This window comes from Melanotaenia boesemani, chromosome 9 (genome assembly GCF_017639745.1).
Source record: "Melanotaenia boesemani isolate fMelBoe1 chromosome 9, fMelBoe1.pri, whole genome shotgun sequence".
In the NCBI taxonomy this organism is placed as follows: Eukaryota; Metazoa; Chordata; class Actinopteri; order Atheriniformes; family Melanotaeniidae; genus Melanotaenia; species Melanotaenia boesemani.
Genome location: NC_055690.1, coordinates 27,383,530 through 27,408,513, shown reverse-complemented (window position 1 = coordinate 27,408,513; position 24,984 = coordinate 27,383,530). Strand labels below are relative to the sequence as shown.

At 38.3% G+C, this 24,984-nt stretch overlaps 1 protein-coding gene across 3 annotated transcripts in view; it reads right to left on the bottom strand.

Annotated features, from left to right (window-relative positions):
• The window catches only part of dscamb (Down syndrome cell adhesion molecule b), a 124,168-nt gene that overhangs the window by 76,414 nt on the left and 22,770 nt on the right, over positions 1-24,984 (bottom strand). For all 3 annotated transcript variants that reach the window (XM_041995433.1, XM_041995434.1, XM_041995435.1), the window contains exons 2-3: positions 24,513-24,830; positions 23,219-23,365 (exon numbers count right to left, since the gene is read on the bottom strand). In XM_041995433.1, the coding sequence (XP_041851367.1) occupies positions 23,219-23,365; positions 24,513-24,830 (465 nt within the window). The remainder of the gene's footprint in view (positions 1-23,218; positions 23,366-24,512; positions 24,831-24,984) is intronic.

Sequence of the window (24,984 nt, the reverse complement as noted above, 5' to 3'; positions counted from 1 at the left end):
ATTCAAACTGTCAACTGGAAATAAAGCTGGAAGGGCTGTTGGGTAAATAATCTTCTCTGTTACCTACACAACACACAAGATTTACAGTGACAGAAGGAGAGGAGAAAAATTAGGGCTGACCCTCTGACACTGGAGGTAAAAGTCCCCATTTCCCTGGAAAACACCTGCTAGTCAGACTAAAAGATTAAGAATTAGCAAGCAGCTGGGAACTGTTTGCTCTTGTCTTGTGTGAGTGTTTTCTGTTACAGCAGGGGGCTGGAACAGCCTGCACAATGCTGGGAAAGAGAAAGAGAGAGAGGAGTGGCAATGTGAGCTGTCTGATCACATCCACAGTGCACATCAAAAAATCAGACTCAAAAAAACGTTCACTTTCATGATCTGAGAACCATTCACTGAGGGGAATTACAGATTGCAGTTGTCTTTGCAACTGGAAAATTGTGTCTGTTCTGCGTGCACATATGAATGTTCAAGAATGTAGGTGTAAGTGTTATCATCTGGTTGTGTGTGTGAAGATGGCACAGGGGGTGGTCACACTTACGAACAGAATAGCATATGGTGCTTTGCTTTTTAACAATCAAAAGTGACAAGTGAGCATGGGAATCAACAGTGAACGCAGGTTGTGTTGCTGGGTTGGAGGTAGCAATGGGAGGGCTACATTTAACAATCTCATCTGTGTGTGTGTGCGTGTGTGTGTGGGTGTGTGTGTGTGTGTGTGTGTGTGTGTATTTCTGTGTCTGTTGTAGTCTGTCTATTTCCAGCCCTGGGCAATACAGTCCTGCTTTATGTAGATGAATGTGGAACAGGTCTCGCCATTTAGCAACGTTATATAAATACATTATAACAGTACTGAGCAGGAGCTCAGCACAGAGCCGCTCTGAACGCAATGTCAACAGTTGCCTCAGGGCACATTTTTCTTTCTTACTGCGTTCAGACTGTAAGATGAAAATGTAGCACAAAGTCCCACCACCCCTCAGCCTCTCCACCTTCCGCTGCCACTCTAACACACAAACACCCTCCTTCTTATAGTGTTAATTGCAACCCCCATAAGGCAACAGGACGGGGAGCTTTGGGACATTCTTACAGTTTTTTGCTGGTGTCATCTGCTCTCTTCCCCCTAGTTTACCCCCTGTCATTTGTGTGACTAATTAGGATTTAAATTATTTCCAGGAAGTCCTATAGCACACAAAAAAAAACTTGCTGAGTAAATGTGGATTTCAAATGAAAGTACCAACCATGAAAATACAAGACTACATTGCCTTGCTCCTGCAGTTTCATGTGTCACAAAGCATGAGATTCAGGATCAGCTTATGCCACAAGGGGCTGTGTGCACATATATAGCCTATAGTCCGCTTTGAAAGTCTGCTCTAATATTTGGCTAAACAGATTGTACATGGCAACTCACTAATTACTTTTAGCATGAAATGAAAATAAGGAAACACACTTTGGTGGTTTTGTACAAGATTTATAGGTTTCCTATACTGTTATTTGCTTTTCATACATTTTATTTTTTCTTTATTTATTCTGTTAAGTTTTGTCCATAAAATATCAGACAATATGTAATGGGTTCTGAGACAGACCTGATGGTAGTTATAGCAGCATGACAACATTTCAGTACTTCCTAATAGCTACTGTATATACAGAAGGGTCTACGGTTATATGACAAGGGTTAAATCAGCTGTGTTCAAATAGATTTTAGCAGTATGGAAAAATTAATTCTCTTTCAATTTAATTACTTCATCAATACACCAGAAGCTCAGGGTCATTTGGCAAAAACATTGAACCTAACGCAGGCTTTGTTTCACTGCAATGCAATGCCAATAAAAAGTACAACTGCAGAGTCAGGGCAGCGCTGTTTTCTGGAGATAGCAAAGTCTAGTTACCACTTTGTTCTGTTTAGATAGAGTTCATGTCAGATGTAGCTTTATGCAGAACTTTCCAAAGAGTACTGTAATTTATGAGGATCAACAAGTGGTAGTAACCAGCTAGTTAACTAGCTCTATTTCTGCTGTAGTTACCACTATTAGGTAAAGTAGAACAGGCCTTGCCCCAGCCTTCCTCTGGTTGGGAAACATGATGAGAAGCATTATATCCACATTTAAAGTGAGAGATAATATAAATATGGGCAATGTTAAACAAAAACAAAAGGACAAGGATAAAAATGCTGCATTTCAGAGGTTTCTTTAGTTACATAGAACAGAGAGAACCCCAGGAAAGTGTATTAATTCATAAAAAAATTCAAGACCTTTAATTAGCCTGGGATATAACCCTGTGTTGAGTCCAGCAGGGCTATGAGTAATGCAAAGAGAATTACATTAGCTAGCGTTAGCAGAATGACAGCTATCGTGAATCTTGATGTGCATGGCCGCCATGCTGATTGCTGCCTCACTGTACATGGCCCAGGCCTCCTGGATAATAGGAGACTATTTTTAGAACAGCAGAGGGGGAAATGCGGGAGAGAAATAAGATAAAGTATAGGGATGGAGCAGAGAGTGAGAACAGGAGGTGAGAGAAAGGGAGATTGCATTGACAATCATGCAACACTGAAGTAGCATAGAGAGGACAGGAAAATGTTATGGGCAACCAAGCAACTAATAAGCTTGAACCTCAGCACTCTGCATAATACGACAGCTCATTACTGCCCAATTAGGCATTACAATGCCTTGCTTACTGAGGTTTATTGATGCAAATCAACCAGGAAAAGATACCCTGGTGCCAAAGAAAACAGGAGGTAAAATTGGATGAGAATTTGTCGAAAGTACACGCTCTGTGGCAGTTCAATCAATTTACAAAGTCTCTGTGGGAGAGGTTATCCAAATTAGTATGTGATTCTGACAATATGGAGCTGATTTTTTTTTCATTGTCTCACCATCAAATGGTTGAGGTTTCCTGTGATGATATTAAAATGAACCTTTTGCAGCGTGCAGCCACACATTTTTTTTTTTTATCTTGTGATGTCATTAAGTACATCATCTGTCTAATACTCTGTTACTTGGCATGCAACATCCTCCATCCTTAGTGCCAATCATATACATGATCATTTAGATGTCCACACAGAAAATGTACCATCACCCAGGGAGTCTCACCCTAATAACACACATGGGTAGAAGCATTTAGCCTAAAAACCTTAATGTTCCCTTCTGCAGACAGACACCAGGACACTTTAATTTCTTTATTTTCTTCTGGACTTCTAATTCCTCCTCCTCCCATATGCTGCCTACATGGATTATCACATGCTACTAAACTCAGTCTGGATCAGGCTTGAGGTAATTACTTTAAATACATAATACTGTGGGTACGTGTGTGTGTGTGTGTGTGTGTGTGTGTGTGTGTGTGTGTGTGTGTGTGTGTGTGTGTGTGTGTGTGTGTGTGTGTGTGTGTGTGTGTGTGTACAGACTGTGGTCCACAGAATTGATATTTAGTGATGATGAGCATGACATTTTTCCTTTTTTTTTAGATTGTTAAAGCATTTTTTAAACATGTTTCTCAGATGATTTTATAAAAAAAAGATAAAAAAAAAAACATATTAAAACGTGGCCTTTGAATGTGTGATGCATCTTCTACTAACAATGTAAAATAGAGTAATGTGATCTTTAATGCAGTTTTGTAAACCACAGCTGAAAATGAAGAAACACACCTACATTTGCTTCTTTGTGTATCCAAACATGCAGTATGTATATAAATGTGTTTGGTTTTATGACTCATTTAAATTCAATTCAAACTTTAATGAGAACAGAGCTCAAAGGACCCCAAAGCACAATGATAATGAAACTAGAAAGTTGAAAATATGCAAGAAAAGAAAATAAACATTCAATAATGATCAGGACTGCATTAAACACTTAAATCCTTTGTGCCTTTACTCAAATAAAACTAATAGGTTTTTATATGAATTGTACTATTCCAGCAATTACTATTTCAAGATGAACTGTTTACATTAGCTGACTTATGCATAAATAAAATATTCATCATGGTTGTTTTGTCTACATTAATGCATTCTGCCTATGTGAGGCCTTAACACCAATTGTAAGAATTTGCATTTAAATAATTAAAACAGCCAATTTTTCTAGCCATAAAGTTCATCTGTGAGTGTAAAACAAAATTATCTGACACATTCACTCTAACTGAAATACTTGAGGACAGATCTGGTTTTCTTTGCTACATCATTTTGAGCAGAAGGAGACAAAAGCAAAAAGGAAAAAAAAGAAGAAAAAACAGTCTCCATTTTGTTTCTTTCTCGAGGACAGAGAGGAGCAAGATGCACAGAAATCCTCTCTATGTCCAATTCAATGAAAGATTTTGCCAGTCAGTCACACACATACGTATATATACACACTCTGCACATAAGCAGTAATAACCACAGATATTCAATATAGGCAGAGAAAAAAAAAAGCACACACTCTTACAACACACCCTCAGCTGGGTCGAGCTAATATTCACGCGTGTCAGGTGGAACAGTCCATTTGAGTTGAGAACACAGGGGTGATTGCTTGCACAGAACAACCTTTCTGGTTGTTTTTAATGGACCAGTGGTGTAGTCCGATAAAGGGCAGCCATCTATCTGCACCCACCCAGTCAACTCTGACATTGTTTCCAAGGAAACGGCACCCGTGGGAGCCAGAAGGGGAGGGTGGGACCTTGAGGGAGCATATTCTCCTAAGCTGTCAAGAGTGCCAGGAGGAAGGAGAATAGGGATGGAGTGACAGAAGGGTGGAGGAGTGGAGGGAGAGACGAAGGAGAGACGGAAGGGGGGATGGGGGATACAGAGGAGGGGTGCACCAGCTGCCTCTCTGGGGTTAACTTTAATCAGACATGACACACACACCCCGGGAAAAAGAGTGACAAATTCAAGCAGCATTACACACTTTCACAGATCCACTTGCACAGGGAGAGGCAGGTTGTCGCACTCGTACCTTATGCACATACTGTGTGCACATGATCATGTGCTTGATGCTTTGATAACATTTCCTCCAGATGTGCATCATGGGACCCTTTGCAAAATGTGCAGTAAATACAAAAAAAAGAAAGAAAAAAGAAATGACATACCATATTTCATTCTGAGATCATTTGCTTACATTTCTCCTCAAATTGTCCAAGAGACAGAGACGCCAAGCAGCTGACATCATGATTTCTTCCCATAGCTGCACTGCAACATGATCCAGCTCACACTGTCATGTCTAATAATGTCACACATTAACAACTTTATCACTCATCATATGCCTTGTGTCAGGTATTTGAAGGACTGCATGTGCTCATTTACAAATGTGCACGTGTCATCAGGAAAGAAAAAAATGCATTTGTGGAACAACCTGGTTAATCATTATATTCAAGTAGTCAGCTGACCTCATTCTTTGGGCACATAATGTTGTTGAATCTAGACCTGACCAACTGCAGCAACTCTAGATCATATACTTCCCCCACAGGCTTGAACAGTAAGCACTAGGAATGATGGGTGCATCACTTCATCGGCCTCTCTTCTTACTCTGATGTGTACATCACTCTGGAACAGGGCAAATCTGGATTCATCAGACCACATGACCTCCTTCCATTGCTCCAGAGTCTAATCTTTATGCTCCCTAGCAAATTAAACCCTTTTTCTTTGGTTAGCCCCCCTGACTTTCTTGTGGCTACAGAGTAGTTCAGTCCCAAATTAAGTTCCCTTCACATTCTGTATGTGGAAATGTTCTTACTTTCGCTATTAAAAATAGCCCTGAGTTCTACTGTTGTTTTTCTTCGATTTAATTCCAATAAATATTTAAGCGATTGCTGATCACCATCATTTAGAATTTTTTTCCGACCAAATTTCTTCTTGGAAGATAATGGTTCCCCACTATCTTTCCAGTTTTTAATAATGTGTTGGACAGTTCTCAACCCAGTTTTAGTAGTTTCTGCATCTCCTTAGATGCTTTAATGCATGCCAGTGATTTGATCCTTCTAACATCTTTTTCACAACCACTGGATGTGTCTTTCCACATTGTTTAAGAAATGAGAAGCTACTAATTGCATAAGTTGGGGTTAAATAAATAATAATTGCCCATGCAATAATTATTTAATAGGAGGCTCATACCTATTTGCTTTACTTTATTTTTTTGGGTAGACAGTGTATATATTTTAAATGCTTTTATACACTCCATTGACACACAACAAACATACCTTTTTGAAGTCATTATAATCATTACTACAAATACACAATACATAAAAATCTGTCTACGCAGCACTAAACTACTGTGAACCACTCCGTCCCACAGCCGCTAGCACCAATTAGAAGGTGTAATCTCTGCACATCTATCTGCCAGGAGGCCTGGGCACAAATGCTGAGCAAAGAGAGAGCAGGAGGGAGAAGAGGAGAAAATAACCATAATTATTAGCAGACAGGGCTGCCTGTACTGGAGCCCTGATCACCTTCTTTGCACAAGCTCAGATTTTCTGGGCTTTCTGCGTACACATGACACACATACACACATGCACAACTCCTGTCTTGCCTTATAATTTTGACTTCATACAGACAGCAATGCTTTTGTTGTGCAGTCTGAGGCCATGCTGTAATTGGGAAGTTGTAAAACCAAAGGATTTCTCATCCATCTATGCCTTAATGCTGTCATCCTCCTTCTGCTTGGCAGCTGATTACAGTCTGTGTACTGTCTATCTGTGTGACACTGACTTAATGTTATTTTGACTGAGCAGAGCCAGTACAGGGTCCCAGATGTTCATATACTATAATCTAATCTAAGATGGTTCTGGCTTTGGATTGGCTAATCCAACACCACTCTCTCCCTAATCTGATGTCTAATAGATGACATCTGGACAAGATGACATAAAAACAGGACCAGGAGACAATCTGATTGACTTGTTTGGGAACAATAATCTTGTCTGTACAGTAACTTCATTTGTGTTAGCATTAGTTTATTTACATGTCTGCCACAAATGAACACAGACAAGCTACTTTTCTTTCAGACAGTATTACAAGCATCCACAGCAGAGATGGTCTGACAACATTTTTTTAATCAACACATTTCACTAAAGCCCTGATAATGTAAATGTAGATTTGTATTGCTTTTATTAAATAAAAATAAAACGATAAAAAAAGGGAGCAGGTATGGGATACATCTTTTAGTTTAGAATTTTGGATTTTTTTTTTTATTTTAATTTTAAATAATTCAATACTTAATAAATTGTTTAAACACACTCCTCATGTGCACCTCCTCTTTTGCAAGACAGCATATGTCTCATTGCATTTACACCTTTGCCTAAAAAAAATGTATAAGTGCCCAGTCTATTTCTGCTGGTGTCAACACCTTCCTGTAATGGTATAATGGATCTAATCATCAATAATCAATTGAATCTGCCACCATGTAGACGCAGCTCCCTTCATTTAGATTGCTCTCTTCTTGTTCTGTCCACCCTGGAGGTGTGATTAGAAGCCAAAGTGGATGTTCTCTGTCTTTCTCCAGCTGCAGGAGTCCTTCTCAAAGAGCATAGCAACAGACCTGTCTCCTCTGTAAAAATAGGATTGGCTTCTGTGAAGCCGACTCAATGCCACAGATACAGAACACACTCCACTTCATTGATTATGCGCCTGAGCCCCTCAGAGCCCAGCTTTACAAGTGATGTCTTCCCCACTTTGCCTTGCTCACTCTCCTCATAGCTTCCATTTTCCTCGTTGTGCTCAGATTTTGAGTTGTCTACCAGCTACATCATCAATATTTTAGCCCCTTCGAATGTGGAGATTTCCTTTTTTTTTTTTGTTTTTTGTATATTTCTATTGTTTCCACTAGTTAATTAAATGTTAATGTTAGACAGGCATGAGAGAGGTGCTGTAAACTCAAGACAATCATGGCAGCCATGCTGCAAAAACCAAGAAAACGAAGGCTTCCTATTGCTGCAGATCCATCCTTGGACTAAAAGCATCAAGGCTTAAGTAATGCTGCCCAATGTTTCCAAATTATTAGTACATAAAAAGTGCAATAACTGTCACAGGTTTCAAGTAGCATTATTTGACTAAAAGAAAGACGCTTGCATTAATTTAAATAAATTAGTTAGGTTTCCATCGATAAGTGAAGTGAATTTGAAGTAGTCTTTTCAAAAGATGTCAATCGGCTGGTTTAAAGCAAATAAACGCAGCTGCATTATGCTGCTAGAAGGTGGTGATGCAGGTTTCTAGTGGTTGTAATCCACTAGAAGAAGTAGTATTCCTGAAAAATTTTTGGGGTGTAAAAATGCAACAAATACTGTGAGGACATGCACACAGAAAAAATGGCCACCGTTCATCTTGAGGAATTATTTTAATTTCTGATGCTATCTGGCATGTTATATAATTTCTGGGAAGGCAATAGCCAGTTTTGTGGATATACTTCTTTTGTTGACTCAGACTAGAAACAGCTGGTGAGTCACATCATTTTAATCTTTGCCTGTTCAGATGTGATGTGCAAAAGTTGTTTCCATTCCCCCTAATGTTCACTATTTGTTCTTTAAGGCAAGCAAGATACGCATATTTTAGAAAACGCAGCAAAGAAGTTTGAGCAAACAAATACCCTGACTGGCAGGAAGAGAAAGGATGGATGTATTGAAAGCTGTTGAGTGATATGTGTGTGTGTCTTTAATTCTTTTCTTCATTTCTTTATTGCTGTGCACTCGGTTGGCTGAGAAAGAAAAATATGCAGTGGTGAGAGGGGGGGGGGGGGTTAGGTGTTTCAGCAAGAATAAAATCCTTTAAATCCTTTCACATGGATTTTATTCTTGCTATGTTAGCCAATCCAAATGCAGCCATGCTATGAAGATACTTTTTATACATTTCTCACTAAACACTTTTCTTATATTAAATTCACCTTCAACCTTTCAGCAGCATGTATCTAAAAAAAAAACAAAAAAAACAAACCAGCCCTGATCTCTGACAGCGTAGCAGAAGATCTCAGATTATTTTAGGTAGGCTGAATTTCCCAAACAGTATGCGCTCATTAATGGTTTCTCACCACATCTTTTTGGCCATGATTTTAAAGAACTCAGATTAAGAGTTATCCTGGATTATGCAAAGGACCCCGAGCACAAACACTTATCAGTTTCATTTCTTTGTCCTCCCAATGATATTCATGCCAAATCCCACAGTGCCATATCTTTGCTCACAGTTGGCAAGTGTAACTAAAGGATTATGCAAGCAGCTTCTACAAGCAAATAGATTTCTCCCTACTTCAGAGAAAACTGCTAGTTACGCAGGGCCTATCTGTCTACCAGGCACACACAGAAACATGTCTTCCTTTTTGTGTACTTGTTTCAACACCGCTTTTCAAAGAGAGATGGAGAGGAAAAAGAGGAATAAGAAGCAGTAGACTTACAGTAATATTATATATTATAACACTCCTGGATTTAGGTGTGCAGTGTTTTCATTGAAAATGGCTGCCAAAACAAGAAGGAGGCTGAACTTCATCTGACCTGGATTAGCATTAAAGCACGTGATTAGAAAAGGCCCTGCCACCACTTAATAAACCAATTAACATACAGCGTGCTGCTTGATAAACACACATTGCCCAATCAGCATCAAGGACCAATCCTTATTTCTTATGCACTGTGGGAAATGAGTGACACAGGGGTCCAACTGTTTCCTCTGTGTTATTATTTTGGAAAGCACTTTGTTCTAACTTGTGATCCACATCAACCCTAACCTCTGAAGGGATTTTCTGATTCTCTGCATTGCCTCCCCATCGCCTCTGAGGGAGATGTGTTTTAATTAGCATTGATCTGGAGCAGGAAAACACAGACCAGACTGGGGCAGGTCCAGGGCCACCACAGATACAGAAGCTGTCTATATAAAGAGCAAAGAAAGTGTTTTACATTTTAGAAACCTGACTGTCATTCTCACCCAGAGCAACGTTCTACAACAAGCAGTCCACTAGCGAGATGATAAAACACCCCTCATGTTTTCTACAGTGCTGATTTATATTTTAAAACTGTTTTTTTGTTTGTTTGTTTGTTTGTTTGTTTGTTTGTTTGTTTGTTTGTTTGTTTGTTTTGTTTTGTTTTGTTTTTTTACTTCTCATGTATTCCAAATATTCCTGTTTTAATTTGATATTATAAATTGATATGTTTGTAGGAGACTCATTTTTCTATCAACATTTCTCTCTCTCTCTCTCTCTCTGAGGTTCTTTAGTTTCATATACATTCCTTAGGATCATAGTTCAGATCTATTAAGTAAGCACCTTCACCTACATCTTAACAATTTATCCCTTAAAGCAAAAATGTAATTGTTTCTCAGCAGTCTTAATCATAAATGCAAAATGTTCTCTTCCTGTTGAGCTGACAGGGCCTTTTGAACCATCACCACCCAAACGGAAACTGCACTGCATAAGCATGAGAGAGGTGAAAGAGCTAGAGTCAGGGTAAAAAACCTAGGACAGGACAGGCAAAATGGACACAATTATTGAAAAGGATATTGAAGTAAAACCATAAAAAAGACTGGGTATGATTGAGTTTTTTTAGTGGTTGATCAGATTAAACAATATGGATGAACCTATGAAGATACTAAAGGGGAAAAATAATACAGATATTTAATAATAATAATAATAATAATAACAATAATAATACGACGCAACACAAAATCAAAATTATATATATATATATATATATATATATATATATATATATATATATATATATATATATAAATGAAGATGAAGACAACCAATAATCAAAATTCCTTTCTGAGTAATATTCACTTTGGTCAAACTCAAACTGCAGAAAAAGAGAAGAATCTCTTCTGCACTATGTTTCAAATGCAAATGTAAGAAACACAGAACATCAGGACATGGGAAAGGAAAGGAAAGGAAAGGAAAGGAAAGGAAAGGAAAGGAAAGGAAAGGAAAGAAAAGGAAAGGAAAGGAAAGGAAAGGAAAGGAAAGGAAAGAAAAGGAAACAGACAACAATTACACTTGCCCTAGGAGGCCGAGGAAACCTGACCACGTTGCTATGGAAACTCAAGTACAGCAGAAAGTAACACGAAAATCAATTCAGATTGAGCTTATCTCTCTCTTTCTCTTTCCCTTCTCATTTCACAAGGGCTACACAGCGTGCTTCTACTCTGAACCCCATTTTGACTATTTATACTGGGCTTTTGCAACACTAAAAGAAAAACAAGAATTTTTCTTAGTATTTATCTTGAATTGAAAATGTGGATCATAGCATGAAGAAAACAATGCCTTTAAATATATTCTTCAAAATGATATTAAAGAAAGATGCAAGCGTGAATGTGCAAAGACAGAGCACAAATCACCCTTTGTCTCAAGGCACACCATTTATTCTTGCTCTTTCTTTTCATCCACCTCACTCACACACTCAGAGCGGTGGCAGCAGCTGTATGCAGGTGATAAGCGTGTGCAGTGATGGGTGCTTGGCTCTGATTGGCTGGCTTAACTCCTACACTGATGTGAAGATTGCAGGCTGCGTCTGTCAAAAGGCCACTCTGTTTCCTGGTTGTTACTTTGTGACGTCACTGCCACAAGTGACAGTTTGGCCACAATCAGAGCGCAAAGCTGCTGAGATTGATATCATTCCACTATTAATGTTTCTATGTGACATATCCTTTAAGATTTAACAGCCAATTACAGAAATGGTGCCAAGCTTGTCTGTAAATGATAAATTCGGTGTTATAATACAATAAAGAAATAATCACAAGTGTCTCAAACAAATAGCTTTGGTTGCTTTTAAGTTCACACACACACAGCTCTGATCACCTGACAGCAAGGGTATATCACAGAAACCGACTCCTTTTTGTCCAATCCCCCCCCTTGTTTTCACCAAAGCCACTTTGCAGCAGTCTGCAGGGAGTTTGGGTGTTTGGATCTTAGTTGCTGTGCAGTGAGAAGGTGAGGTCAAAGACAGGCTGCAAGTATACTTAGTGTGCATGATTGTCTGTGTGTGTCTGAGTGCGTTTGCAAGGCTCATGCCAGTGAAGAGGCAAGAGGAGAGAAAACGAGCCTTGAAGAAAAATAATGATGCTTCGTGCCTCATACATCAAGAAAAAGATGCAGGGTCACCTTGGTGAGAAGTCAGCTGGTTCTTTGCTACTGAGAGACACAATCTGGAAAAGGATTTGTTGAAGACAAGAGTGGTCAAATTAAACCATGATACAAAAAGAGTTTAATGTTTTAGGCAGTAACGGTTTATCACAGAAAGCACGTTTGTTCTCTTCCCACTAAAAAGCTTTGTGTGATGATATTTCGCTGTCATATAATGATGGTGATCATTTCAGTAGGAACGGTAATTTTAATAAAGAAACTATATCTAAATAAGTACATTTTATAATAATAATAATATTGGTCATATTCTATTTTACTAACTGCAAAGCTTCCTTTTAATGATTACTTCTATAACGTAAGTCTAGCTCGCTTTCTGTTTAAAATAAGCCAGAATTAAGGGGAAAAAAATTTAACTAAGCTCGCCGAGCATAACAATTGATGTTAATATCAAAACCTGAAAAGGAAGTTTTCCTTGTAAGCTGCTCTTTCTTTTCCATTTTGTTTCGTTTAATTGTGGATATTTGTCTGTAATGTTTTTTTTTTCTTCTTCCTTTTCTGACTTTGATATCAAAGTGTTTGCAGAACAGCAGAGCGGCTAGCACCCTCAGTAGAATAGAATAGAAATACTTTATTATTCCCTTTGGAGAGTCCTCAGGGAATTACCTTAGATTCATCAATCTGAGATAATACTTGGCATTGAAAACAAGCTTGATTGTCAGGTGTTAAGTCAGTCAGCTGCTTTTTTTTAGGCAACTGACAGATAATTGAAATAATTTATTTAACTTACTGTACAGTCACAGAAGGAATTGTCCTTAAGTTGAGTTGCATTATCTTTATTCAGCACTTTGGTAAACTTTTGATGTTTTTTTTTTTATGTGCTATACAAAAAGACTTGATTTGATTGGTTTAATTTGACTACGGTGGTAAACAAACACATAAGACCACACATGCTGCTGATGAGTCTTCCCTCAGTTAGGGATAATAAACATCTATAGTGTAAAATAATATGAAGGGATGAGTCTCTGTTTTCTTTTGAAAACATTCTGATCAGCTCTTCCGATTGGCTTTATTAAAGACCAATAAACAGCCAGTTGATTGGTGGCTGCTTTGGCTTTGCACTTTAAAATCTTTATCTTATCAAATCATTAATACAAACATAAACATACAGAAATTATTTATATATTTGCACTCTATGTATGGCTCTATGCATTTACTTCTATATACTTACTTACTTAAACTTACTTTTTTTCCCTCTATAATCACACAGCAATGGACCTTTTGGAAAATGTGGGGCTTAATGTCTTGTTCAAAGATTCAAGGAGAGCTGGTGATGAAAACACCGTTCTTCTGGAAAGACAACCACTCTATAAACTGACCCATAGAAACACGGCTTATTGCTGTTGTTATGCAGACGTCTATCCAACCATTCATTTTCTATAACCCAGTTCAGGGTCACAGGACGCTGGTACCAATCCCATTTGCTATTGGATGAGGACAAAGGGCAAACATGGAGACCACATGCTCTCACTCCTAGGGTCAATATTCAGTCATCAGCATATGTTTTTGGACTGTGAAGGGGAACCCAGAGTGTGTGGAAAGAACACACACATGCATGGTAAGAACATGCAAACTCTACGACCTCAGCCAATGAATAAAAAGGGATCTTTTGCTATGAGGCAGTTAGTAAGCAACCTGTAACCACAGGTTTGTGTTCATGCTGCCATGCTGGCCAGGGCATGCTCATAAAAGAGATCGTTTTACACAAGCATCTACCTGGTAAAACAAAGGTTTAATGAAATTAATAAATAAACCATTTATTTATTAATATTTATAACAATTTTTTTGTCTAACCTTAACCAACCATGAATGACAGCAAAAAAAAAAACATACATTTGAAACATTTTTGGAGCCTTGAAATGTAGTAAGTTTACAATTTCTTATCATATGTGACAGCTTCGCATAATGCAACACATGGGGATGCTATGATATTGATAAGCAGACAAACAGATGCAGAAATTTGGAATGGCTATCTGCTTCTTCCATGACCCTTTCCACTCACAGCTGACTGTCTGCTAGGTCCTATATGATGTGGAAGATTACCATTAGCAATAATTTAGGTAGCCTGTAAAATGGCTGCATCTGGAAGCATATGAAATCCAGAAAGTGTTGTTTTCTGTAACCCTTTGTAACCCATTCTTATAAAACTGAAAGACTTTGTTGTGGACCAATATAGTTAATTCTAAAAATAAAATAGTTGTCTGGAGTTTAAATTATAAATTGGCTATGTTTATATCTATAATATTCTTTTGGGGATTAATAAAGTATGTTTATATCTATAATATTCTTTTGGGGATTAATAAAGTATTTTTAATTTAATATAATTTCATTATAAAGCACTTTTCTAGTTTTGTTGAGAATCAAAACACTTTCGAGCTACATCGACCCATTTCACTCTTATGCAACATTTCTAGACTATACAGTATTGCAACCTACGTAAAACTTTTATTCCCCTATCACACAGATAATATATTCACAGACCAGTGGATGCTTTGGAGGAAACATGAGGATGAGTTTTGTTCCAAAAGATACTCTAAAATGTTGTCTGGAGAAGCCAGGGATCGAACTACTCCCATACTATTGATGACATTTCCACTACTGTCAGGATGAGCACATTGATGCTCATGATGCAATGATGTTGGCAGTTTCTACTCTTAAATCCCTTGACCTTCAAGGATTAGATTGCTGATTAAAATCTGTACCTACGCAATCTTTTCTTGGACATGTGGAAAAGCTATTCCTATTTCATAATTTCTGGTTATACCAAAACAGCCTAATAGATAAAGGCTTACATATGTTTTTTAGAGTTTACAAAAGTAGCATGGGGGTCAGCTTCTTCAATTATCAGTTATCTTATCTCTTCTATAACCAGTTTCCAGTTCTGGTTTGTGCATTGCTTAGTATCTGGTTAAAACACCAAATGCAAGCTGACAAAACAGAATTTAAACAATCCCCTTCTGAGTCACAGCAGACATCATACTGTTTTCGCAGGCTGCATGATGATCCTTAATCCAAGTAAACTAGATTGTGAGACAACATGTCTGAGATCATGTAAAATGTGCCAATCCATAAGTTGTTTTGTAGCAAAGGCACTTAATTATATCTCATCCTCTGATTGGTGTCCAGCAGGTGTTCTAAAACCATGATCATGTCTAATCAGTGTTACAGATGCCCAGCATGGGGCTGCAGGCTCAGAGGCTCTGTGTGAAAGTTTAAAGAGGCTCAATGTGATTTACTGTATTTTTCCAGATTTACCACCCTGGGAGCAGAATAAGAGCATGTATTAATCCTTGATTGGATGGAAGATGAGGAAGAAAAAAGTAGAGTGAGAAATCCCTATTAGGGTCAGCAGGGGTGATTTGAGTTATTAAGTGCCTTTTTTACACTAATCAGTCACTTTTAAGATGGGATCAGACACTGCTGTATTATGGGATGTGACTAAGCACACCAGTTTGTCTCTATCTACCCCAGTGCTTCAGCTGGGAGCATATTGACATGAACTCAACCACCTGTCACAAAAACCCACATCCAGGAGAGTTTATAAACAGAAATTAATTGCTTGTTCCAACTGTAATTAGCTCACAACATGCTTATTACTAATCTGTGCTTTGGCATCATCCCAATCTAGTTCTGGCCCGGTTCCAGCCCAGTGGAGTGTTGCTCTACAGCAGTCCATAAGCTCTGGCAGAATGGACCCCTCTCTCTGACTAAGCTTCCTCCAAATATAAATCCTTATTTCTAAGTTTTCTCTAAGCAGGTGATAAAAAAAATGGCTCCCTCCTATTATTTTTGTAATATGATATCAAACTTGTAATGAGATGATTCTGTAACACATCTTATAAGATCCACAATAAAGTTAAACTGCACCAAGCATAGTCTTGATATTTTACACTTCATTTCAGCACATCTCATTGGCCTGCATCTCACAAATTTACAACATCACCATAAACTAGATTACTGCAGTCTACTGGCAGTGCACTCTTCCAAATCAGCACTCATTTCAGCTTCTGTCTTCAGTCCAAGTCAAAAACAAAGAGGCATCCCCATAGCCAAATTGCCTATTAAAGATGAGAGCATGTTCAGTCTCCCATTGCGCCCCGCCATCACCACCCTAATCATTCCCTGCCTAAACAGCCTAATGGCTGCCATATTGCTACTGTTTATTAGTAAACACCGATGAAAGGATGCCCATCTCAACAGTTGTTGATTCTGTCTATCCGTATGGAGGATCAGCTGGGACTCGCAGCCACCATGCCAGAATTTTGTCTGCTGTTCAGTCTCCCGTCACTAAACAGATTGCTTTGTTGTTTTATGTGCATGGTGATCACAAGCAGATGGCCTAATAAAATACAGAAACCTTAGATAAGACATTAATAAATCTGACAGCTGAGAAGAAATTTCTGCTTCACTGAAATTCTACCAGTGAATGTGAACGTAAGGGAGAATTACAATTTGCATTGTATTTCCATTAAATTAAGAAAAAATCTATGGCTTTGCTGCTGAGCAAGAAGGATGCTCCAAAGATCACCTTAGGTTTAAGATGCTTTTGGGAAGCCCAGGCCAAGATCGATTTCCCTCCATCTCAGTCTCAGTAACCCTGCGATCGATCCTTATCAAATATGTATCACGTCCTCAAGCCCTCAGCACAGCTAAGATGGAGACTTCAAACAGCAACAGCTCAAAGAGAAAGTCAGAGGAGAGTAAGGTTTCTTTCTTTCCAAATGGAAAACCTCATTACTGAGCAAAGATTTGAAACCAAGAGATAATGTAAAGGGGCTATAAATGTGAGCCATACCATCGAGAAACCACAAATAATTGCAAAAGCTTTCAAAGTAAAACATGATCTTGATTATTTTAAAAGCTATAAAATCAAAGTTTTTAAAATAAAGCAGAATCAGTGCAATACAATAGTGAGCTTTACAAAAGTCAGACGGTTTAACCGTCAGCCAAAAGCAACACTGAGAGACACTGTGAACACAATGCAAGTACTTAAAATGCTCCCCCAACTATCTCTGCTCTAATGTCACTTCTTGCTAAAAGGGTCTTGTCTCGTCCTCTTCCAATTCCCCAAACTCCTCTACACACAGCACTCACATGTTGCAAATGCACAAAATGCATCCTTCAGTTTACGTTTCAATAATTCTCTGTGGCAGCAGTTTGATTAATACACATTTTTTTTTTTTTTTTCGTCTTGTATTTCTTTCACAAGAGTGCTACCCCTGCCAATGCAATAAATGAAATAAACACCCAACAATAGCACCTTTACAGAAAACACAAGCAAATAAGCACCTCGTGTCTTATAGGTTTTGGGCAGCTGTGTGTTAGTGGACTGGGGAAGGGGGTGCAGTGAAAGACAAGGGTCAGCATTTCACTAACTGCTGATCTGTGTGGGAGGGGGGGTATAAAATTATACGCTGTGTTGTTGTCATGAGGTTTCGCTGCAGGACCAGTGGGGTGGTGCAAAAAAACAAAACAAAGAAAGCATAAATAACTCTACATACATGACCCTACTAACACAAACTCAGTTACCTATATGTACTATATATACAGTACACGCATGTATATTAATATCTAGCTCTGACTCCTAAATGCTATGTGGTTACAGGGATCATGCACTCCTGCTTGAGCCATGACCTACTTTCTAGCCTCCAAACAACAAAATCAACAAACCATATTGGAGTGAGGAAGAGAAATTGAAATCTCTAAGAGAAGGAGAGTGCATGAAGGAAGACTGAATGAGGAAACTAGGAAGGAAGAAAAGAGGAAAACAAGAGAGGGCAAAGTCATGCTGCTAACGTAATGCAGTATGCTGTTGACTGAAGAAAAATCCTCACCCACTCTGCTCTGTACCCTTTAAACCTCCTTCTTCTCTTTTCTCATTTCCTTTCCTCTAATCTGATCTCTTGCTCTCTCCGTTACTTTGCATCTTCTTTCTTCACAAGCTCATTTCAACCACTGTGCCCTCCTTTCAAGGTTGGCCTGACTTTGAGCGTGTTGAATTTACAGCCCTATTGCTGCCTGCCTCTCACTGCCCTCACTGTCAATCTCAGTAAAAAATGGAGGCGGTGGCACATCGCTGGCATGATAAATTCCTGCCCGAGCAGTGATGCTGTAATCCAGACACTTACAGTAGCCCCATTTGAAGACATCCTTAACATTCCAGTGACTGGGCCGGTGGCTGGTTCAGACTGTGATTCTATTAGCAAGCAAACTGTTTAATTAGCCTCTGTAAGCACTCACAAGAACCCATGAGAGAGGAGTGAGCAGAATGCAAGAGTGAAGAAGCACTTTCACCAGTTGGAAAGTCGACATGAATGTGATTTTTTTTAAACTGTTGGTGTAAGTATTGGATGAACTTATTTGCATAAAGCAATGGAAAAAAAAACATTCATTTCTACGCAGTAGGAAATTGACTGGGGCACTGTGCCAAGCAGATTATGCAATGAGATGAGAGGAAACAGAAGAAGACCAATGGTCAAGGCCAGTGAAGGAAGATGGAGACGATTGAGAAGAGAAAAGACAACAAAAGAAGAGAGGATACAGGAGAGAAAATAAAGAAAAAATCTATATGGATTCTGTTTTTCTCAGTCTAACATAAACAGCATCAGCAACTAATATTTTTACATGGAAAATTTTATATTGTAATGCAATGCCCAGGATGTATAGTAAAATGTTTCTTCAAATAGGCTGTTTGGTCCAGCTACAAAAGATTGACAAGGATACAATTCAATATCATTTCATCTAAGCCACACCATTAAAACCTGATGCTTAATATTACACCACACAAAGCCTGTGAAGGTCTCCTGTGGTGTCACAGTGGCAGCAGATGCTTTAAACCCAGCGAGTTGTGATGTGGAACCTCCACAGATAGCACATGTTTTACCAGGACATCCCACAGATGCTTTGTTGGACTGGGATCTGGGGACTTTGGAGGCAGCGCTGACTCTTCATCACCTTCCTCTGTGCAGTGTGCATTAGTGTATGCAGTCAGTAACAATGCTGAGGTTGGTGGTATGGGTCAGCATTAACATCCACATGAATACCATTGATTAATCAATAATCTGTCACTTTGGTCTTCTTCCGTTTTTACATGTTTCTGCAATCTCTTCCACATGTAAATAAAATACACACAACCATCCACATAATGCAAAAAAAAAAAAAAAAAAACTATCTCAAACTGATGTCCAAGCGTGCACCAACGTTCATGAGACTGTCTATTTAAGAGATGTTCTTTTGGCTGAATCAAACTATTTATCACTTTTACTTCACTTACACTAACTACCACCTAACTACTACCAAAAATTTACCTCCCAGATAACTTTTATGTTATTTATATGAATAACATAAAACTATGCTATTTACTTCATGTGATATAATACATTGCATCATATGAAACAAAAGAAAAATTGTAAATACTGAAAATATGGTGTTGTTTTTAACTTCAAAAAATAAATATGAAACAAATCAAAGAATAGATACAAAGCAGTATTTATATAAATATTTCTATGAAGTCTTTATCACAGATGATGGAATGCCAAGATGGTATCTCATCCAGGAAAAAGAAAGGCTTATAGAGCCATGAATTAAGCCTGCATCTTAATACGGAACAAAGCTTTCTTTCCTCTATCGTTCGTTTAATCTTCAGTTTGTAAAGTTGCAATATTTAATTCCAAGGAGAAGATTCTATTTCCTATTCATCTTTATTTGTAGCTGTGTCAGGCTTGGATGATTATATATGTATTGTGGTCTTATGCTGTGTTTTGCTTGAGTGATGTGAATGTTTGTGGCTGTGCTGTTTGTTATAAGGTGAAGAGGACATAATCAGCATGATACATATTGTCAGAGGGAATGTGAATTACAGACACACCCTGGTTGCTTGCACAAACTGATCATTTACCTCTGCTCGCATATGAATATGAGCTTCTAAATCCAAACATGTTGCAAAAATCATGGTTTTAAAATTAATGAACAGTAATGTACACACTATTTTCTCAAAAAGAACAAATCACACTTTAATAATGAATACTCTATCTATATACCCAAAACAAAAAAGGGTTTTAGTTACATATTCTCAGCAGTATACTCATCTCATGTCTGGATGATTAACAAGAAACTATACAGGCTGCTGGCTGTCACAAAATACAATTTTCTGCCTCATTTGTGTAAGTCAAGTTAGCATTAATCAGGTATGCAAGATCTATAATCTAAATGAATGCAAATGTTAAAACCTGCTCCAAGTACTGCATGGTATGAAACATATATTGTCATTAAGTTAACTCCACACTGTTTCTTCTAGATGTGTAAAGTGCTAATGAATAAGGATCAGCATAAGCATGAAATTGAAGAAAATAACTAAAGGGCTGATAGATTTACCACTAATATAGTACATTAGGACAACTCAAACATCAAGGAGTTACTGCAATTAGAGGCAACATATAACCTCAGCATACATCTGAAAAGAGAGTACAAGGTTTATGCAGCAACTTATTATTTGCAGCTCATTCCATATCTGAGCGCTCTGATCCTCTTGTCTGCAACCAAGGCCACCTAGCTCATTACGTCGCCTCATATCATGAATGATGAGAGACAAAAGGAAGGTGGATGGCAAACACAACACTACACACACTCACAAACACACACCATCTTAGTTCCATCTCTTTTCAAAAGCATGGCCACTTGACATGCACACAAGGGTACACAGGTAAAGCAACAACACAGATATAAATGTGCAAACACAAGTGCACAAAGTGCACATGACAGCACCAATACACATATTTAATTAAATAAAGGTCCATCGTATTCAGGAACACAGAAGGGCACAGCTCAACTCCTCCTCTCACCCTCTCACCACTCCACTTCTTTTGTTTTTTTTTGTTTTTTTTTGCCTCTTTCATCTCTCTATTAGCTCTGTCAATTGTTTATCAAAAGCAGCGAGGAAGCGAACGTTTGAAAGCTGGCGCTGCAAGATGTGTTTTAAAATTCATGACGGGTTAATGGTATGTTAGTGGCAACATTAGGACCCGGTGAGTCTGCATTGTGCCCATTCACATTGAAAACAGGCCGCTTCAAATGACTACTAAGCAGTCCTCATTCTGAAAGGTAATTTATATTTTAATTAACTTTTCAATCACAGCTGATTAATTAAGACAGGGCCTAGTCTGTAATTATGCATCTGTTTTTTTTACCCTAATGTGAATCATTGCATAGTCAAAGGTTTTCAGTAGCCGTGGTTTGAGCCAGTGTCCTCTTTATGAGTTAGTGAGTTAAAAAACATTAAAAGCACATTTATACCTCAAGATGCACAGCAAACAGAGTGAAAGCTACAGGTTTAACTGCTTTTCAGTATATAAACTGATCATTGGCATTAGCTCAAAAAGAAAATGACACCATCTGCCTTTGTTCTTTTTAACCCTCCTTGTTATTTGCATCTCCCTGCTAACAGTAATATCTCTTAGCAGAGACCCAAATAGACCTGTTTTTTATTTATTTATTTATTTATTTTGCTCTCATTCTGATGTACAATGCAAGGGTAGAGAAGTGCACTTCATGTTACCATTTCCAACAAAAAATCTGAAATTAATAATTAAGTGCATCTGTGGGATAGCTTTATTTACTCTCCACTGGGATCGAGTCTTCTTTTATGAAAAGAAGAGTGGCTGCAAAAAGAAATAAAGGAAAAAAAAAATCTGATAACTAGGTTGGGTCAAGCTGGATCCAGCTGCCATTGTCAAGCCCTGTTTGGTATCCTTATGGTGTCTCTCTCCCTTGTTCTTGAGCACACACACACACACACACACACACATACACACACACACACACACACACATATCTCCTTCTAACCCCCACTCCTTGAGTAAACATACCCTCTCCATAACAGTGCGAGGTGAATCCGCTCATGCATCAGAATCTACCATCAAATATTTATCAGCGAGCAGCAGTGATTTTAACCGTGTGCTCATGCTTTTGACAGCACTCGCCTGCTGCAATACTTATTGGAGTAAACACGGACAATCCAATATCATTGTTCTTTTGAACGCTTGCGAAAGAACTCGCAAGAACACAGAGAATACAATGAGATCCATTAAAACCTCAGTGTGAATTATATAAGCTGCTGGGTCATGCAAAGAGCTGATTTAATTGACAACAATTAGTTGCTGGTTTTGAAAATAAAAAGCACTGCATTTCATGGTCACACATGAAAAGAGATTTTCTCCATCTCCAAGGATAAAGATGGAATACGGCATGTTAATATTCACAATAGATAAAATGTTCATCCATGTTTCAGATAAACCTGTAAACCTTGTGTATATGATTAATTGTAGTTGCAGACAATATTCATATGCTACATATTTTTGCTCGCTCTCCGTTACATCAGGCAACATCTTTAACCTGCAGCTCAGAGCAAGTAACTTGAGTAACCCCGAGTAAATAAGCCAGTGGCATGGATCAGAAGACACATCTTCATGCTTGAGCAGACACATTTAAAATGCCACCAAAACACCGTCCCAGATTCTGCCCTCAGTCAAATGACATCAAGTGCTCACTTACAGGTCCCTGAACGCCCCAGTATGAAGCAAAATCGGCCAGCGGGCAGTACATGGAGCAATCAAAGAGATAAGCATCCCATTTAACTTGAGTAAAAACTCAACCGGCAGGATGTTCTGGTGCATCGTGTTATCATGCTGTGCCACTGGATTCAAACAAGGAAGGTAACTAGGTCAGTGCTAAGTAATGCCATGTAAACTGTGTCACTTTACCCCTTACTGTACTCAAAATGGAGCTGGCTGAGAAGAAGGGAATATATGAGAGAGAAACCCAGTGATTCAAAGAGACAGCTATCAACATCTTTTGGCTAGTGAGAGGACATGGGTGTAAGTAATGGCAGACTGCAACAGTAAAAAGGTAAGATGATGACTCACACAGCACACAGTGTCCAAATAGTAGAGCGCAAAACAAACTGAGGAAGGGGCTGCAAAAAACAGCCTAAAAATGCAATAAATCCCTCTCTCTGTTCCAAATGTGGTTGATCATTTTGTCATTTCTTTACCACTTCTTTAACCTTCAAATATGACACATTGAGTTACTTTATTATCTGGCTGTGACCATGAATAGTTTGAACCCTAAAAGCTATTAGAAGGTATTAGAAGTAGAAGTTGTCATACCTGAGCTGAGTGAGACCGTGTCTTTCTCCCATGATACAACGCTGACGTAGGCCTCCACAGAAGCAGGAATAATGCACTTGAAGACGGCTACACTGCCTCTCATAGCCTTCTGGTCGGCCACTCTGACTGTGTAGGGTTCCCGTGAAACTGTTAAAAAAGGAAAAAAAGAAAAATATATGTTAGTTTGATCCATAGAAGATTAATAAGAACATTTTATACATTCTTGGACAGGCTTGGTTGTTAGCCTTTGGCTCATAATTAAATGTACACATAAGAAGGGCAAACTTTAGAAATGTTCTATAGAAAGAAAATAATGTATTTTTAACATTATACAAAGGTAAACTACTCATAAAGAAGAAGCATCAGTGAAACTGTTTGACAAATTCAAATCATGAAATCTCTGATAGTGACATCTTATCCGATAGTCTGGCATGGTATTTATTGTTCTCCATTTGCCATGAAAAGTTAAACTTGCACCAAATTACCTGTCTTAGTGTTTCAAGTTCTGATGTACACATTTAAGCTTTGCATTTGTTGTCTGCTAGAAAAGCACCTGCTGAAAAGGCTTTTAAAGACTCAGAGAGGAATCTAAAAATAGTTCCTCAGTGAACTGAACTAAAAGATATAATTTAACTTGCAACTGTTGCAACAATTCAAATGTTCAGGTCCTTAAAATTCTATAATTTAGCTTTATTTGCATTCTTGTCACTATTTTCCTTTTTTTTATTTATCTGTCAGTGTTTCTGTCAGAGCTACTTGGTTAGGTTTAAGAAAGGGTTGTGGTTCAGGTTTACATAACTGCAAGTCAGATAACGTATGTGGGAAAAGATACTTTTCCCACAGCTATTTTTAGCTGACTTCTGGAATTACTTTTGCATCAGACTGCCCCTCATATTTTGGATTTACATCATCCAGTCATTTTACAATGTTATTGCTCTTGCACACAATGTTTCAGTGTAAATAAGCTATCTCAAACTGATGAAGAGAGCATGTACAATAAAGAATAATATCTTTATTTCTGGTATTAAGAGAATTATTAGACCTGCATTTGCTTTTATCTTTAACATGCAGTGCATGCTCATACAAAAGTAAGTCTTTATGATAATTTATCTTGCACAACTTATCTATTTATCAAATTCAAATATGATATTGAATTAAAATTGTGCAGCAAACACTTTGACTTCTCCTTCTGTGCTTTGAGAATATAAGTTTTTTTATTTTTTTTAAAAACAATTCATCCGCACCACCAACACGTTTTACTTTTTAATTATTGTCAAATTCCAAACTCTCTCACCAGCTTTGATGTGGACATCCTGACTCCTAATCTTGCCAGAAGGGTTCTCGGCAGTGCAGTAGTATGTGTTGTCGTGGATCAGCTTGCTGAAGCTGGATGGCAGGAAGTTGAAGATTTGGAGGGTTCCGTTAGGGTGGACATGGCGGATGCCCGGGACATCATAAATCTCCTCACCGGTAGCCAGATACCACCGCAGAGAAGCAGGTGGCGCACCCCCAGCAGGACAGGGAACCGAGGTCCCCGTGGTGCTGGCAAATACTACCTCTTGCAGAGATGCATTGACAAAGTACAGACTGGAATGCAGATCTTCACTGAAAACTAGGAAAAGAGAAAACACAAGACATTTTTGTTACCTTTTTATTTGTTTGTTTTGTGCAAACAGGTCATTTAGCTCAGGTTTCCTTTTTATTTAGATAAGCTTCTATTTGAGACTAAGTGGTTAGAATTAGAAAGCCATTCTTTAAATGTGTCT